This window comes from Lutra lutra, chromosome 3, assembly GCF_902655055.1.
Source record: "Lutra lutra chromosome 3, mLutLut1.2, whole genome shotgun sequence".
Lineage (NCBI taxonomy): Eukaryota > Metazoa > Chordata > Mammalia > Carnivora > Mustelidae > Lutra > Lutra lutra.
In genome coordinates, this window is record NC_062280.1 from 141,400,292 (window position 1) to 141,416,198 (window position 15,907).

The 15,907-nt window shown below is 38.8% G+C and overlaps 1 protein-coding gene across 9 annotated transcripts in view; it reads left to right on the plus strand.

Annotated features, from left to right (window-relative positions):
- Positions 1-15,907, plus strand: part of RCBTB2 (RCC1 and BTB domain containing protein 2) — a 55,396-nt gene that overhangs the window by 25,166 nt on the left and 14,323 nt on the right. For 4 of the 9 annotated variants that reach the window (XM_047723416.1, XM_047723412.1, XM_047723417.1 and 1 more), the window contains 6 exons: positions 7,952-8,107; positions 8,312-8,462; positions 10,704-10,870; positions 11,384-11,542; positions 11,679-11,786; positions 12,824-12,966. In XM_047723416.1, the coding sequence (XP_047579372.1) occupies positions 7,982-8,107; positions 8,312-8,462; positions 10,704-10,870; positions 11,384-11,542; positions 11,679-11,786; positions 12,824-12,966 (854 nt within the window). In that variant the 5' untranslated portion in view covers positions 7,952-7,981. Of the gene's footprint in view, positions 1-2,137; positions 2,205-7,579; positions 7,679-7,951; positions 8,108-8,311; positions 8,463-10,703; positions 10,871-11,383; positions 11,543-11,678; positions 11,787-12,823; positions 12,967-15,907 lie in introns of all 9 variants that reach the window. The other 5 variants (XM_047723411.1, XM_047723408.1, XM_047723409.1 and 2 more) reach the window with 2 other exon arrangements.

The window sequence follows — 15,907 nt, forward strand, 5'->3', positions numbered from 1 at the left end:
TAGTGTATTAGCAAGATTTCCCTTCTCCTAGGAACAAAAATGGCCTACATTACAATGAGGGGCAGTGATAGCTCATCTTTGGTCCCTTTTCCTCCTATTTCCTTTTTTTTTTCTTCCCTTTGACTTCCCTTCTTCTACTCTTTTTCCTCTTCTCTTCTACTTTCTTTTTTCCCCCTCCCCTCTTTTTATTTCTTGTTCTAGTAAACCTGGAGTAGATGTGGAAAATGTCGTTCCAATTAGGATGAAACAGAAAGAAAAGAACCTCGATGCAGGCAGTCTCCAGTATACAAAAAGCTGTATTCAAAGAATGCTTTCAACCAATATATAGTCTTGTGTTCTTCTCCAAACCATGTCCTGCGGTGGTTATAGCAGTGAATGAGTCATGGTTGCCTTTCAAACAGCTTGCAAATTAATAGACAAGACAGATCATGTAGGGATAACTGTCACATGAAATTATCTTTCCATATTGGAATGAGATCAAGTTTTTTAAGTTTACAAGTGAGAAAAGTCCAAGTAATTTTAAAAACAAGTATATCTTTTCTAGACGTTAGAAATAATGATTTTGGGGGCACCTGGGTGCTAAGTCGATTAATTGACTCTTGATTCTGGCTCAGGGCATAATCTTAGGGTGGTGAGATCGAGCCCCACCTCAGGCTCCTCACTCAGCGAGCAGTCTGCTTTTGAGATTCTGTCCCTCTCCCTCTGCCCTTCTCCCTGCTCATCTCTCTAAGTAAATAAATAGATAGATAAATAAATAAATAAATTTTAAAAAGAAAGAAATAATGATTTGTATCAGTTGCCACAGTTTGAGCTATAATTATTCTAAATATATGATTATTCCTTATATTCTGAAAGAACTTTTTATAGCTGAGGAAAACAAAATTTTACCAGTATCCTTATGGGCATATAAAACATTGATAAGGAACATTGTTAAGACTTGACCTTATATTGATTATTGTTTTTATCTGTCTATTATAAGGTTCTAATTGCCTGTAGATAATATAAAATAAAATGTTGTGATGTTAACCCTTGAAATGTGGATTGTATTTGAGTAAATAGAACCCCAACTAATAAATCAGAAATATCAAAATTATTATTATTATTATTATTTTAAAGATTTTATTTATTTATTTGACAGAGATCACAAGTAGGCAAAGAGGCAGAGAGAGAGAGAGAGAGAGAGAGAAGGGAAGCGGGCTCCCCACTGAGCAGAGAGCCCAAGAGAGAGTGGGGCTCGATCCAAGGAACCTGAGATCATGACCTGAGCCGAAGGCAGAGGCTTTAACCCATTGAACCACCCAGGTGCCCCAGGAATATCAAAATTATTAAATAAGATTTCATTCAATTGCTTTTGGGAGGAGAGAGAATATTTATTTATATTTATTTTTAGGGATGAGAGAGTCAACTATGTAATGATTGAATCACAGTCCAGACCTGCCCTGCAAGAAATATTAAAGGGAATCCTTTGAGCAAAGAGAGAGCCCATGCTGTGGCTCTTTTGGTAGAGCTTCTTCTTTGGATACTTTTATGTGGTAGAAAGTAATCTTCATAGCAATGATTCATTAAGGCAAGAACATTGAGTGCTGCTGCTACAAACTTGATGGCTGTTGTTGCAGATTTGTTGTTAAGGTCTAGGATAAACAAAGCTCTATTCATTCTTCATCCTTTCATTTTTTCATTCATTCCTCTCCCCACCTCCCTCAGTTTAGCAAATCATATACTCTTCAGTGGAGCTGAGAACTGGTAAATCTGCTCTTCACAGTGATTTGGAACTTTCCAATCCCAGAGGAAATTTGACCAAGGTCTAAAATTTATTTTTTCTTATCTGTAGTAGGTCAACTGTAAAAAGAAAATTTTCTACTTATTTCCTTATAGATTTAAGAATCTTTATTTATCCTGGGATTACTTTTCCAGACCTCTGCAGGAGGATTCCCATAAGAGACCATATGGTAGTTCCAGAACAGTTAAAACACCTTTAGCTATTAACTCTCATGCCTAAACCTTATTTCTCTTATCATCCCTTCACCATATTTGAGCTTAGCTTATTTTCTCTGTTAATTGGAAGTAAAATCATTTTAACCTGCCTAGTTTCATCTGACATATGGGATCCTGATTTTACCACATACTTTTTCCTTAGGGGACTGCACAGGACTGAGTCCATATGGAAGAAGAGCTTTCCCTTTCCTATGGAGAAAGTGGGCAAGGTTAGAAGAAAACATACAAACATGCCTTTGGCATGTGTACTTTCTGTTGCATGAAACATGTATCAAACATCTACTGTTCACCCAACAGGAAGATGAGGGAGATAGCATCTGTCTTTGAGGGTCTCACAGTATAGTGGCTCAGATGCAAACATAATTATCGTGGGTATATAGCATGCTACAGGGGCCGGCAGAAAGCTATGGGTATTAGCTGAGGGGTAGAGCGGGGTTCCCAGATATGGTGCTCTTGGAGCTTTCACATATAACACTGTCCTGCAAAAGGATCTGAGTTGAATAATGTTTACTTTGTTGCCAGAGACTTAACAAAATTATAAAATATCTAATCTTAGATGACATAGTCTTAATTCATCATAGATATTCTTTGACTTATTCCTTCTCCTTCACAGCTCAACATTACAGTCAACCAGCTTAACTCCTATGTATCCTACTCATGTTAAAATTTCCCATCTTTCAGCGTGCACGTTGATTTCTGTCTTGTGTTAATTTTATTAAATTGACACAATATCTGTTCTTTACTATTAGCAGCTTGATACTAATTGCCACTACTAATTTTCATTTTTCTGTTTTCTGCTGTTTTTAAATAAAGTATGGTCAAAACACAATAAAAGATATAAATAATTATATGGTCAAAACACAATGAAAGATGTAAATAATTATAAAAAGCCAGCATAGTTTACAAAGATGGCAAAACATCTGAAACCAAACCATAGCATTACCGTGTGCTGACTTGAAGTGTTCGTTTGTGAGCCCTTAAAGCAAAATAGAAAATTAGCTTACAAAATAATGTATAGAACTTGAGAATCTTCTAAAATGTTAATAGAAAAATTCCCAATTTTTCCCAGGAAGAACAGATTTTGTAAAATAAAAGAGAGTAACAGAATTAGCGATGAAATGACTATTACGTATAAAGTGTTGCATTGCCAGAAAGTCCTCCAAAGGCAAGGTGTTGGTGGGTTTCTTAAAGTAACTTTTTTGTTAGTCATGCTCAACAGGTAATTTTGGTTCTATTTCTGTGTGCTGTATTTTAAATGTAATTGTGACAACTTAGTTGTCTAGAGTTGAGTCAAGTATCATAATCTGTTCAGTTCTTCATTTGGGTGGAGAAGCAGGATTCTATAGGTAGCCCATACTCAAAGGAGCAATAAAATGCATCTTGGTCTCTAATTTTATGGAGCTGTGTTTCCTTAATTATATTTTCCTTGAGCTAATATTAAAATTTTGCCACTTTGCATTTCTCAAACAGAGGCCAGTGAAAGATGGGGGAGAGAGGCTGAATGTAAAGGAAAGGAAAGCAAAGCTGACCAGGGAATAGTTACTGCCTATAGTAGTAGTATGTGCAGGAAGGAGGGTTACCTGGGCCAAATTAGGACTGAATTCTAGGGACACGGTCTTGAAGACTTATTGTGTGCACTGTTAAGCTCTCACTCCCTGGTAGTGCTTTTCCCCCCATGCAGATTTGTTTGTTGCTTGCCCTTGGCTCTGGCTCAGCGGTTTCCTTACTTAACCAGTTGGGCACAAAGGTGGTCGGGTGCCTTTTGCAAGAGATGGCTATTGTCATGCAGGGTGGCTGTTTCTCCCCTAGGAGCTGTGTGTGAATTTTATGTCACTTCCACTCTTGTTATATATACAAAGTCTCCACATACATACAATATATATACATGTTTACAATATATGTAATGTGTACAGCTATGTACACTCATGAGTGTGTTGTAAAGAAATATTTTCTTCTGAGAACACAGATGCTACAGTTCCTTGAGATGGATAGGAAGTATTTACCTCTGAAAAGTGTAAATGTATGCCTTTTACAAATTAAGTCATAAGTTCTTCCAAGAAATAACTCCCCCACAAGACTTAGAAAACAAAGATTTTTTTTGATGATTCACCTCCAGGAGCCAGCCTTCTGACAGACATTTAAAAGCAGTGTATTCACGCCTCCATTGTACCCAGGTTATATTGTAAGTATTCGTTTTCTGTTAAATTGTGAGCTCCTTGAAGGGAGCGATTGTGTTTCATTTTTATACCTTTCGTATCTGGCCCTTAATACATGATCAGTGATACTGTCACACCTGATGTTCTTTTGACTTGTGGCAACCCTTAACAGATGTATGACTGCAGGTTACACTTCCAACACACACGCACGCACGCACGCACTAGAATCCCAGTGGTGAGTAGAGTCATGGGATGGGTACTAGAGGTTGGGTACAAGTGAGTCAGAAAAAAAGTTCAGAACCAAGGATTTGTAGACAGGTGTTTTAGGAGCTTGTTGGATTTACCACCTGATTCTAGGCATCTAAGAAAACCACTGGATTTTTGTAGCAGGGCAGCTTGAAATCCAAAAATCTGCTTGAAAGGAGAAAATGAGGTGGGAATGCTTATTTTTCTCTTTGTATATTGCTGTCCGCCCTGTTCATGGAAGGTAGCCCACAGTGTGTATTCTTGCCTTGTTCGTTAAGGACCGGATGAGAACAGCCAAAGCCTTGCAATTGTAAGCTAGATCTTCCAGTGGTATAACTTGATATGTGAACTTTTTTTCTCTGCAACACGTGCTATATGGAAAGCAGTCTTTAGAAGCAAGTGATCTTGGAACATTACTTGGTCTTCCTCTACCTCAGTTTCCTTGTATTTAAAATGAGGATGGCAATATCTATGCCCTGTATTTGTGAAGATTAGAGATAATATGTAAGAATTCTTTTAACTAGCACACTAGTTCATCTATAAATATTTGATGCCACATCCCAAACATTGTTCTTTTTGAAATTTATAGACTTAAATAGGAAAAAAAATTAAAATGCAGACCCCAGAGAAGATAAGATTCCTTCGTGATATAAGGAGGTGGGTGATTTATGGTAGATTGGACTAAAAGCTAACATAATGAGAGATTCTGCCCTTAGCTCTATAGTGGCCTTGGGTGCTGCCCAAAAGATAACCAAGGGCTTCATTCTCCAGACAGCGTCTTAGAGCTTGCGTGGCCCGCTGAGGGCAGTGTCTGGCTTTGGCATCAGGGGAGCTCATCCTGCTTCAGGCGCTGCCATTAACTCAGGAAGATGCTGTTTACAGTTACAGGCTGCCTACCTTCTGCATTCGTTTCTTAGGGCTGCCTTCACCACAAACCGGGTGGCTTAAAGCCATAGACCTTTATTATTTTATAGTTCTGGAGACTAAAATGATGTTACAGAGGATGAAATTAAGGGGTCATCAGGGCCATACTTCTTGAAGGCTCTGGGGAAGAAGCCTTCCTTTCTTCTTCCCAGCTTCTGGAGGTTTTTGTCAGTCCTTGGGGGTTCCTGGACCTGGAGTTGATTGGTCCAGTCTCTGCCTCTGTGACCACGTGGGCTCCTTTGCATGGTGTGTTGCTTAATTTATGTCACATTGAGTGGGCCACTGGTGCCAGATTAAACGCTGCTTCTGGGTGTGTGTGTGTGTGTGTGTGTGTGTGTGTGTGTGTGTGAGTGTTTCTAGAAGAGTTTCTGTATTGGGGAACTCAGTAAATGGTTTGCCCTCCCTGGTGTGGGTGGGTATTATCCACAGTGCTAAGGGACTGAATAGAACAAAAGGGAGGAAGGAGGCATTCATCCCTTCTTTTCCCTGTTTCACTGATTGATAGGGGTCACTTCACTTCATCTTTTCCTGCCCTCAGACTGGGATATACATCACTGTCTCCCCTGGTTCTCAGGCTTTCGGGTTCGTTAAATTATGCTACCAGCCCTCCTGGGTCTCCAGCTTGCAGATGGAGATCATGGGACTTCTGAATCTCCATCATCTTGTGAGCCAAGTCATCATAATGTGTGTGCGTGCGTGTGTGTGTGTGTGTGTGTGTGTGTGTACACGCATACACTCTCCTGACTCCTAAAGTGTGTGGGACAAATATGCTTTCAGATCTGCAGAAAATAAGTAGCTAGTCCAATCAGCTTTCTACCAGAATGCTTTCCTGGTAAGGTTGACTTAATAGCTGACAGGAAAGACAGGCCTCAGAAAATCCTTTGCTCCTTTAAATTAAGCAGGAGTATGGTGACATGCCATTTGAAAGACAACATTGGCTGTTTATGCACCTTATTGTAATCCTCAAATTTTTGAAAGCTGCAAAGCACATATGTAAAAATGTTTCTAGTAGTAGAGCAAATAAATAAAAGTTCTCTTTAAAACAGCTTTACAGGGGCGCCTGGGTGGCTCAGTGGGTTAAGCCGCTGCCTTCGGCTCAGGTCATGATCCCAGGGTCCTGGGATCGAGTCCCACATCGGGCTCTCTGTCTGCTTGTGATCTCTGTCTGTCAGATAAATAAATAAAATCTTTAAAAAAAAATAAAAATAAAACAGCTTTACAGTATCCACATAGTATGCTCTTATGGGAGCACAGGAGCTTATGATCTTAACGTATGCTTTTATGGGTTTAATTGTTTCCCCCCCATCAACCCCAGTTTCTATGTTGAAATCCTAACCCCCAAAGGTGGGAGTTATTAGAAGGTGGGACTTAGGGATGTGATGAAGTTATGAAGGTGGAAGCCTCATGAATGGGATCAGTGCTTTATAAAAGGGTCTCCAAAGAGATCCCTGCCCCTTCCATCCCATGAGGAGGACATTGTGAGAAGGCAGTGGCTATGAAGCGGGAAGGGGGCCTTCATCAGAATATGAGCGTATTGGTGATTTGATCTTGAAATTCCCAGTCTGCAGAACTATGAGAAGTAAATTTTTGCTGTTTATAACCCACCCTGTGTGGCATGCTGTTAGAGCAGCATAAATGCACTAAGACACCCCAGGACCCCAAAAGGTGACCTTATTTGGAAATGGGGTCATTGCTGATGTGATTAGTTAAGCTGAGGTTATTACGGTGAGCCCTAATTCCAGTATGACTGGTGCCCTTATGAAAAGGGGCAGTTTGGGTCAAGAGATGGACGTGCATGCAGCAGAGATGATATGAAGACACAGGGAGAAGATGGCCATCACAAGCCAAGGAGAGAGGCCTAGGTCCTTCCCTCACAGCTCTCAGGAGGAACCAAGCTAGCAGATATCTTGACTTTGAACTTCTAGCCTCCAAAACTGTGAGAAAATAAATTTCTTTGGTGTAAGCCTCTCCGCTTGTGGTACTTTGCTATGGCAGCCCAAGCAAACAAATACATTCTTTGTGGGTGTATATTCCTAGCAATCCCCAAACCTGAGTGGGTGGAGGGGGGGGATAGACGAGGGAAGCCACTAACTGCTTGACTGACAGAATGGACCCAAGAACCGAAACTTCTGTACTGGTTCCTTGGTGTCACCTTCAGCATCGTTCTTTTCCAGGAACGCATTTTGTCAAGACTTAGGTGCCTGATGAAATCCCCGTGCCCTCTCAGTTTTTCCTGCCTTTCCTGCCTTTCCAACCAGCCTAGTTTCCAGAGCTACATTTAAGACATTTAAGACATAGTACTGAAAGTACAGAAGTCAGCCTTGGACGGTTCTTGTGGCCCTGAGGAAAATTAGTAGGTGAGATCTGGTCCCAGCCGGGGTCTCTTGGTTGCTGTGAGAACAGGACTGAAGCAGTGGGCTTCTCATGACAGTTCCCGTAGCTGTGAGGGGCCTCTCAAAACTGAAAGAACGGGCCCTCCTTGAGCCGGTGCTGACTTCCACAGAAGTCAAAGGGGAAGGGAAAAAAAAATATTTTTAAATTAATAGTCTTAATGTGTGTGTGTGTGTGTATACACGTATGTTTTTAAATTTTATTTATTTATTAGTTATTTTTAATTTTTTCCTTTTCAGCCAGTACAGGCTACTCTGTCATCTTTGAAGATGTTAGATGTGGGAAAGTGGCCAATTTTCTCCCTTTGTTCTGAGGAAGAACTGCAGTTAATTCGTCAAGCCTGTGTCTTTGGCAGTGCTGGCAATGAAGTTTTATATACTACCGTAAATGATGAGGTAAATTTTGAAGAAAAAATTCAGACACTTAGAGTAATGGGTTTGCTAAGTTGAAGATCTTGGGGAGGGGGGACTAAGGAATTAGGTTTTAAAAAAGGCATGGAGGGCGGATTCTTACTTATTATATAATGTTATACAATGAAGCAATAATAATGGGTTTGTCAGAAATAGAAGTGCTTGAACTAACAGTGGTTTTTCCCTCAGATTTTTGTGCTTGGCACAAACTGCTGTGGCTGTTTGGGATTAGGTGATGTCCAGAGTACCATCGAACCTCGGAGACTGGAGTCTTTAAATGGCAAAAAAATAGCCTGCCTCAGCTATGGGAGTGGCCCCCATATTGTCCTTGCAACAACAGGTAACTTAGGGACACAGTGTAGAATTTTAGCTATTAACTTATTTATTGGTAATCAAGACTTAGGACCACCCCTTAAATTGAGAACATACTTTTTGATTGGGTAGGAGTTTCTGGCTCTGCCCTGTGAACATTACCTTGGGTAACATGAAATATGAACATATCTGAATATCAGAGTGAGATAACAGAGCAGAGAGAATCTGGCAACTATTGGCATTTTTTATGTGAAAATGACAGTGCTGTAAGCTCAGTAAACCCCTTTTATTTATACTTTAAAAGTTGAACTATTATTGCATTAAAATGCTGAATTCACTCTGGACTTTCTGAACTTGAGATCCCTGATCTACGAATTAAGACACTAGAGCTAAATTCCAAGATGGCCTCTAACTTCTAGCACTCTGAGATTGTGACCATCAACAGTGACTAATGACTATATTTGATACTAGTAATATAAGGAATTAAATAGTCTCATGGCTGTTTCATGAATTCACACCAATAGGACATTATAATTAAATCATACTTTAGCATTTTTCTTAAGCTGAGTATTCATTTTATTAGTATTCTTTGAACTGAAAATAAAGTTTATAAACACACTTTTGTAAACTAATTTCACATAAATTTTAGGGAATTTTGGTTGTCAGTAATAGGCTAGTTTTTTTGGCCCACTTTTTCACTGGAAACAACTAAAAATTCTAATAAAATATTAAAGTTTTTTTTCATAGAGGCATCAAAGCACTGACAAGGCTGAGAGAAATTATTGGATCATATTTAAGAGAAAGTGTGAACTAAGGTTAAAGGGGAACTTAAAGCTAGTTTCGCCTTAAGGGTATCTGCCTCTCCACATAAATGGAGTTCTGGTTTGATGTCCTTACAAGGTAGAAGGGATCATGAGTCAGAGATCTAACAGGTTATGCGAGGCCCACAAAGGGCTACAATCTAGGAACAGGGATGGGCTAGCTCTCCCATTTCTAAGGCACTGAAAAGAAAAACCCTTGGCTGTGAGCAAAAAAGGAGGAAAAAAAGAAAAGAAAGTAAACCCCTCCCTGAAGGGTTACAGTCATGGATTTGTATTTCAGTTCACATCAGACTGGGCCATCCAAGAAATCTCAAGCCTTGGATTTATCAAAGAAGTACCTTTAAGTGCCTTAGTGGCACTTAACAGAAGTTAATGTAGGTCCTTTCTGCAAGAAGGTAGTTTCACTTCATCCTAGGCCTGAAGAACTATCATGCCATTGAAAAATGAGTGTTCAATGGCAATTAGTAGCACATAGTCAAAGATAATCAGGTATACAAGAAAACAAGACACCATGAATAAGAACCAGCAAAAAAAAAAAAAAGATAGCAAAAACTGACCAACTGACCACTAAGTATCAGATATTAGAACTGTCAGATACCAGTTACAAGATGGCTATATTTATTACTATATATATTTATTTATTGTTTGAGAAAGTACAAAGTGATCTTGAAGATACCTGCAGAGATCAAAGAAGATTTGAAAAAGAACCAAATAAACAATATAATTATCAAAATGAAAAAGTCAGTGGGCAAGTTTTATAGCAGTTTGGACACAGCAAAAGAAAATAAACTGGAAGATTAGAAGAAATTATCTGGAATGTAGCACAATGAGATAATATGGTAGAAAATACAGACAAAAGGAGTATATACTGTATGACTCCATTTATTTAAAGTCCGAGAACAGGAAAAACTGAATTTTCTTATTCAAGATTATATATCGGGAACTTTTGGAGTGAGCATCAGGTTGTATTTTTTGACCTGAGTGGTAGTATATGGGTGTGTGTTTTATAATTATTTATAAAACTGCATATATATTTTATGAACTTTTCTGAGTATGTATTATACTACACAATTAATAATATAATAACAACAATTTTAAAATTAACTTGATCATTTTATAGATAAGAATATAGGCCCAGAGAAGTTAAATGATCTTCCTGTTATCCTTTGACTTTCAATCTAATGTTTCTTCCTCTTTGTCTTAGTAGCATTTCTCTGCCATTTATTAAAAAACCTATCTTCCAGCTATTATAATTGCATCCATTTAAATTTCATCTTGTTGCTTTGAGATAGAATATAGTTTATATTTTCCAAATGTTATCTTTTCTAGAATGAGTTTGGTGCTTTCGCACATGAATTTTTAGTTTTCATTCATGGAGGTGTGCGATATGTATGTTCATATAATAAAGTAGATGTTTTGGAGGCTGTCATATTTCTTTTTATTTTCAGAAGGAGAAGTCTTTACCTGGGGTCATAATGCTTATAGCCAGCTGGGCAATGGGACAACGAATCATGGTTTAGTGCCCTGTCATATTTCTACTAATTTGTCAAACAAGCAAGTCACCGAAGTTGCCTGTGGGTCTTACCATTCTTTGGTGCTAACATCTGATGGAGAGGTGAGACTAGTTAGCAAAAATCTCATTGATATTTTTCCAATAAGTTTATATAGATTCTTATAGCAGTCTTAGAAATATGATCATTTGATTAAAATAACCATCTTCCTCAAATTCAGTCTTATTCTTATTAGCAATTCATAGTCCTGGTGGTTATATCATGAAGTGTACCTTTATGTAGTAGGGAATTCTATAACTGCAAAATTTAAAAGGCTTCGATGTTCCTTCTATATTACTATGCTCAAAGGTTTTATCTGCAAGAGGAAAAATCCCATAATGCTGGAAAATATGGTTAAGGTAAAGTAGATATTTTAATAATATTATGTGATATCTGAGAATAATTATTGCTATTTGTGTAGCTAGTACCAATAACCTAATTTTATGAAGTAATGTATTTTGTAAGAATGAATTTTATAAAAATTCTCTACCTGTGGTGTGAGCAGAGAATTTCAGAGCAAAGAGGAGACCCAGTTGAGACACTTTATGAATTAGCATGTTTCCATTTTTAATTCCCAGGTATTTGCCTGGGGTTATAACAACTCCGGGCAGGTAGGCTCTGGATCAACAGCCAATCAGCCGATCCCTCGAAGAGTCACCGGCTGCCTACAGAATAAAGTAGTTGTGAACATAGCATGTGGGCAGATGTGTTCAATGGCAGTGGTGAACACTGGGGAGGTAAGAAAGTGGTTTCGTATGTTGTTTAAAAAAACCCAGTTGCCTTATTGGTGTCATCCCGACATGGCATGTTTCTCAACAGAGTGCTTGCTTACTTCTGTTTTTCATGGGCTTTGAGTCTCTGGTTTTTCCTCAGGTCTATGTCTGGGGTTACAATGGAAACGGGCAGCTTGGACTTGGCAGTAGCGGCAACCAGCCAACGCCCTGTCGGATAGCAGCTCTGCAAGGCATTCGTGTCCAGCGGGTACGTCCGCCACTCGTTTATGTGTGCCTGTTTTTCAGTCTTTAGTGGCAAAGATGCCAATGGACACAGTTTTCTTGGCAGATGAAAAGTTTAGCTGCTTGATGTTTTTCTTCATTGAAGTAAAGGCTAAAGCTCTATTTCCCTGACTTAAGTTATAGATGTTCGTCAGAAAATATGTTTCTAGGCCAGTCTCACACGTAGCTGTTGGAACGTAAATTGTTACGATGTTTTCCAAGGAAACTTTGGCAGTATATATCGAGAGCCTTGAAAATGTTTATACCCTTTGTTCTGTAATTTTATTCCTAGGGTATTATCTTAAGGAAGCAAAAAGAAAGACACTTCTGGAATTAGTGGAAAAGATTTAAAAAAAAAGAAGGAAAGAGAAAGAAAAAAGAAAAATGTTAACTTCAATAAATAACATAAATAATAGATATAGCATAATTTAGCCAAATAATATATTAATGGTTAAATAAATTATACTAAATCTATATGAATGGGAATGATGTTTATGAAGGGTTTTTAATGATATGGAAATAGTGTTATGTGATGTCAATAGAAATAAAGATATAGATATGATGCGTGGAGGCATGGTACATATCCCTATTCTGTATAGAAGTAGAAAAATAATCCTGATCTTGAGATTACTTTCATATTTATACTTTTCTATATTTTTTCCACATCAAACACTTTTACTTTTACAATAAAAAAGGGAAAAATTCTTAAAAAGTAAAAGTGTGTTCCATATTCACTTCATACCCCTTGATCTCTGTGAGCATAATGAATGCCATAGTAAAGCTGAACAAAGCACACTTGTGTCACCACAGGACTCGTGTTGAACTTACTGCAGTTTTGGCCACACACAGGCTAAGCTAGTTCTGGGCAAGTACTGGTTACCTTAATGTTTTGCCTCTCTGAGCAGGCTGCCTCTTCTTCTTCTTCTTCTTCTTTTGTTCTTTTTTTTTTGCATCTTTGATTCTTAACCTATCTTGTGAAAGCATATTTGCAGGCCTAAGTGGATTTGGTTTCTCTGTTTCCAGGTGGCCTGTGGCTATGCACATACTTTAGTGTTAACAGATGAAGGCCAAGTGTATGCTTGGGGTGCAAATTCTTATGGCCAGTTGGGCACTGGCAATAAAAGTAACCAGTCCTATCCTGCGCCTGTTGTTGTGGAAAAAGACAGGTAATATGTGCATTTTCAAAATAACACGCATGTTCTTTAGTGATAAAACAGAATGTAGACATGATATAGAATTGTGGGGAACTTGCTGCTAATAGTAGAAAATTCTTTCATGAGAGCGTTCATTCCTTTTTAAAATTGGCCTTTGGGGGCACCTGAGTGGCTAGTTGGTTGAGCAGCAGACTCTTGTTCAAGGCTTGGGTCACTGTCTCAGAGTCCTGGGATCATGCTCCTCATGGGGCTCCATGCTTAGTGGGGAGTCTGCTTGGGGAGTCTCTCTCCCTCTGGCACTCCCCACACTCGTGCTCGCTCTCTCTCTCTCAAATAAATAAATCTTTTAAAAATAAAAAAGTAAAATAAAATTGGCTTTTGAACTGTTGGAGAGTTTGCATGTTAGACATTAGACGTTGTTAGACTTTGTACTTAACCTGTATTTCAGCTGCTCTACACTAATGACAAGGACTAAACCTGCAATATCCCACTTTATTCTGCTCCCTCACAAATTACCTTTTCCTCCTTCTTGTTTTCTGTTTTGTATTCTTAAGAGGAAGTTAAATAATGTTTGAGGTCAATCTTCTGTGGCTTAGGAAAGCCAAAGTACCTCAAATGGGGTAGGGTACAAAGCTATTTACTCCGCTACTTATAAATGTGCCAATTGAAAGGGTAGGACTGTCTCATTCTTTTAGCTCCCAAGCTATCACTGTAAGGAAGTGCAAAATGGTGAGAAAATTGAGACTTAGTTTTGCCCACTTGTTTGCAAGGTTGTGTTAAGTAGTTAGCAAATCCAGAATTTTTCCCTACATTATCCTACTGTTGCTGAAAGCCTTTTGAGTGCCTCAGACATGGCTGTCTCACTGCTTTTTCATTCTACATCTTTTGACACACTAAAATGGAACAGAAATATCTCATTAGTGTTTTTGTTAAACCAGGGCTGCAATCATTGTAGAAATTAATACTGCTATTTCCTTTTTTATAGTGAATATTAATTTTGGTTACATCTGATTTTAAAGTAAAAATATGGACACAGAGATGATCTTTCCTTTGTATCCCGTTCTTTTATATTTTCCTGTTGGAATATTTAACAATGAAAGCAAAGAACCAAATTGTCATTTTTAACCCCCTTGATTTTCAGTTGTTATAAGATTGGCTAATTTTGTTTAACTTGTGTCATATAGGTTTTTTTTTTTTTTTTTTTTTTTTTTTTTTTTTTTTTAAAAGACCTGTTCTTGGTTTCTTTCCCCAAAATCTTAGAATAAGACCTTGGACCTCTTAAGGACTGGGGAGGAGAAGGGGAATGGAGGACAGGAACCGGTGGACGTGCGTCTGTGCACACAGCCGTGCTAGTTGCATTTTCTGCTTCTGGACTTGCCAAGTCCACTGCTGTGTGCCCGCCAGCAACTTGCCCCACATCGCGCTGCTGGTCCCCAATTGCCCCAGCCTGAGCACCAGGTCTTCTGACTCTAGTCCCGCTGGGCCAGATGGATTATAGGGCAGCTTGGTGGGGAAGGCAGGAAAGGCAGAAAAGCAGGGCATGGGAGTTATGGAGTGCCAGCTCCTTACCTGGTACCTGAGAGTATTGCCTTTTTGTCTGTTTTTTAAAACTCCAATTAAAAAAAAACATCTTTTTAACTTTTTTCAAATTTTGAATTATAAATGTAAAAAAAAAAGTAGAAATAGCTGAACAGTTGCATGCTTGCTGTTGACCACATAGTCATTATTTTGGCTGTAATATCATGGATGAGGGGCACCTGGGTGGCTCAGTGGGTTAAAACCTCTGCCTTCAGCTCAGGTCATGATCTCAGGGTCCTGGGATCGAGCCCCGCATCGGACTCTGCTCCTGCGTCCCCCTCTCTCTCTGCCTGTCTCTCTGCCTACTTGTGATCTCTGTCAAATAAATAAATAAATAAATAAATAAAATCTTTGAATAAATAAATAAATATCATGGATGAATGTTTTGAAAGATAGTCCTGCCTTTCTCTTTCCATGCCTGAATTCTCTGTGGTCAGCCCTGAGTTTGCAGGCTCTCCACCACATGAATATTGCGAGGGAGGAATTTGTCATTCTGCTGGGACTTGTTTTGCACGTACCCACCCTTTTCAGCAACTGGAACTTTCACAGATATGTTATGACTGATCTCTCAAGAACTCACTTCTGACTCTTGGGGCCCATTTCAGGGAAGTTTGGCTGATGAGAAACAAAAGGATTAAATTTAGGGTGGGGTGGATCTTCAGGTCCCAGTTACCTGTTCACAGAAGTGGAAAGTGAAAATCTGTCTACACTGGATCTTTTGCTCAAATGACAATCCAAGGAAAAAACCTTTTAAAAATTTTCCCACAGAGGTCTACTTCTGATGAAGAATGCTAATAACATTCGTTAGCAAATTATGTTCACGTAAAAGTAATTTTAATGACTCAAGTGATTCCCTTCTCTCTAATCTAGTCATTCCCAATCTTTCTGAAGTCTCAGTACTTTGATTAACCAGCATTTGTCTTTGTTCCTGAAGTTTCATAAAAGCATATTTGAAGTTAAATTGATTTAAAGCTAAGTTTGCCTTGTGTTTTCGTGAATTTTGTGACACCTTGCGACAATTGGTAATATGTTGGCGTCTTACAAAGCCAGGCTTGGGAGTCACTGCTCTGGACCCTTTATTATCATTCTTTGTTCTCCACTCTTCTTCTCACTCACAAATTACCTTTTTTCTCTCCTCACTGTTTTCTGTTTTACATTCTTCCTCACTCCCTGCATTTTCATTTCTAGTGCCACAGCCATTAAGCTGCGGTTGTTGGGGATCATTCTGTGGAGGTGACACAAAACTCATTTATTAGGAACGTGTAATACCTACTTTTCATTACACATGGCTGCAAACTAAAATGTGAAATATGCCAGACATCCTGCCAGGGAAGGTTAGCTCGGTTCAGTCACTGTCTGTTGCATATTACACTGG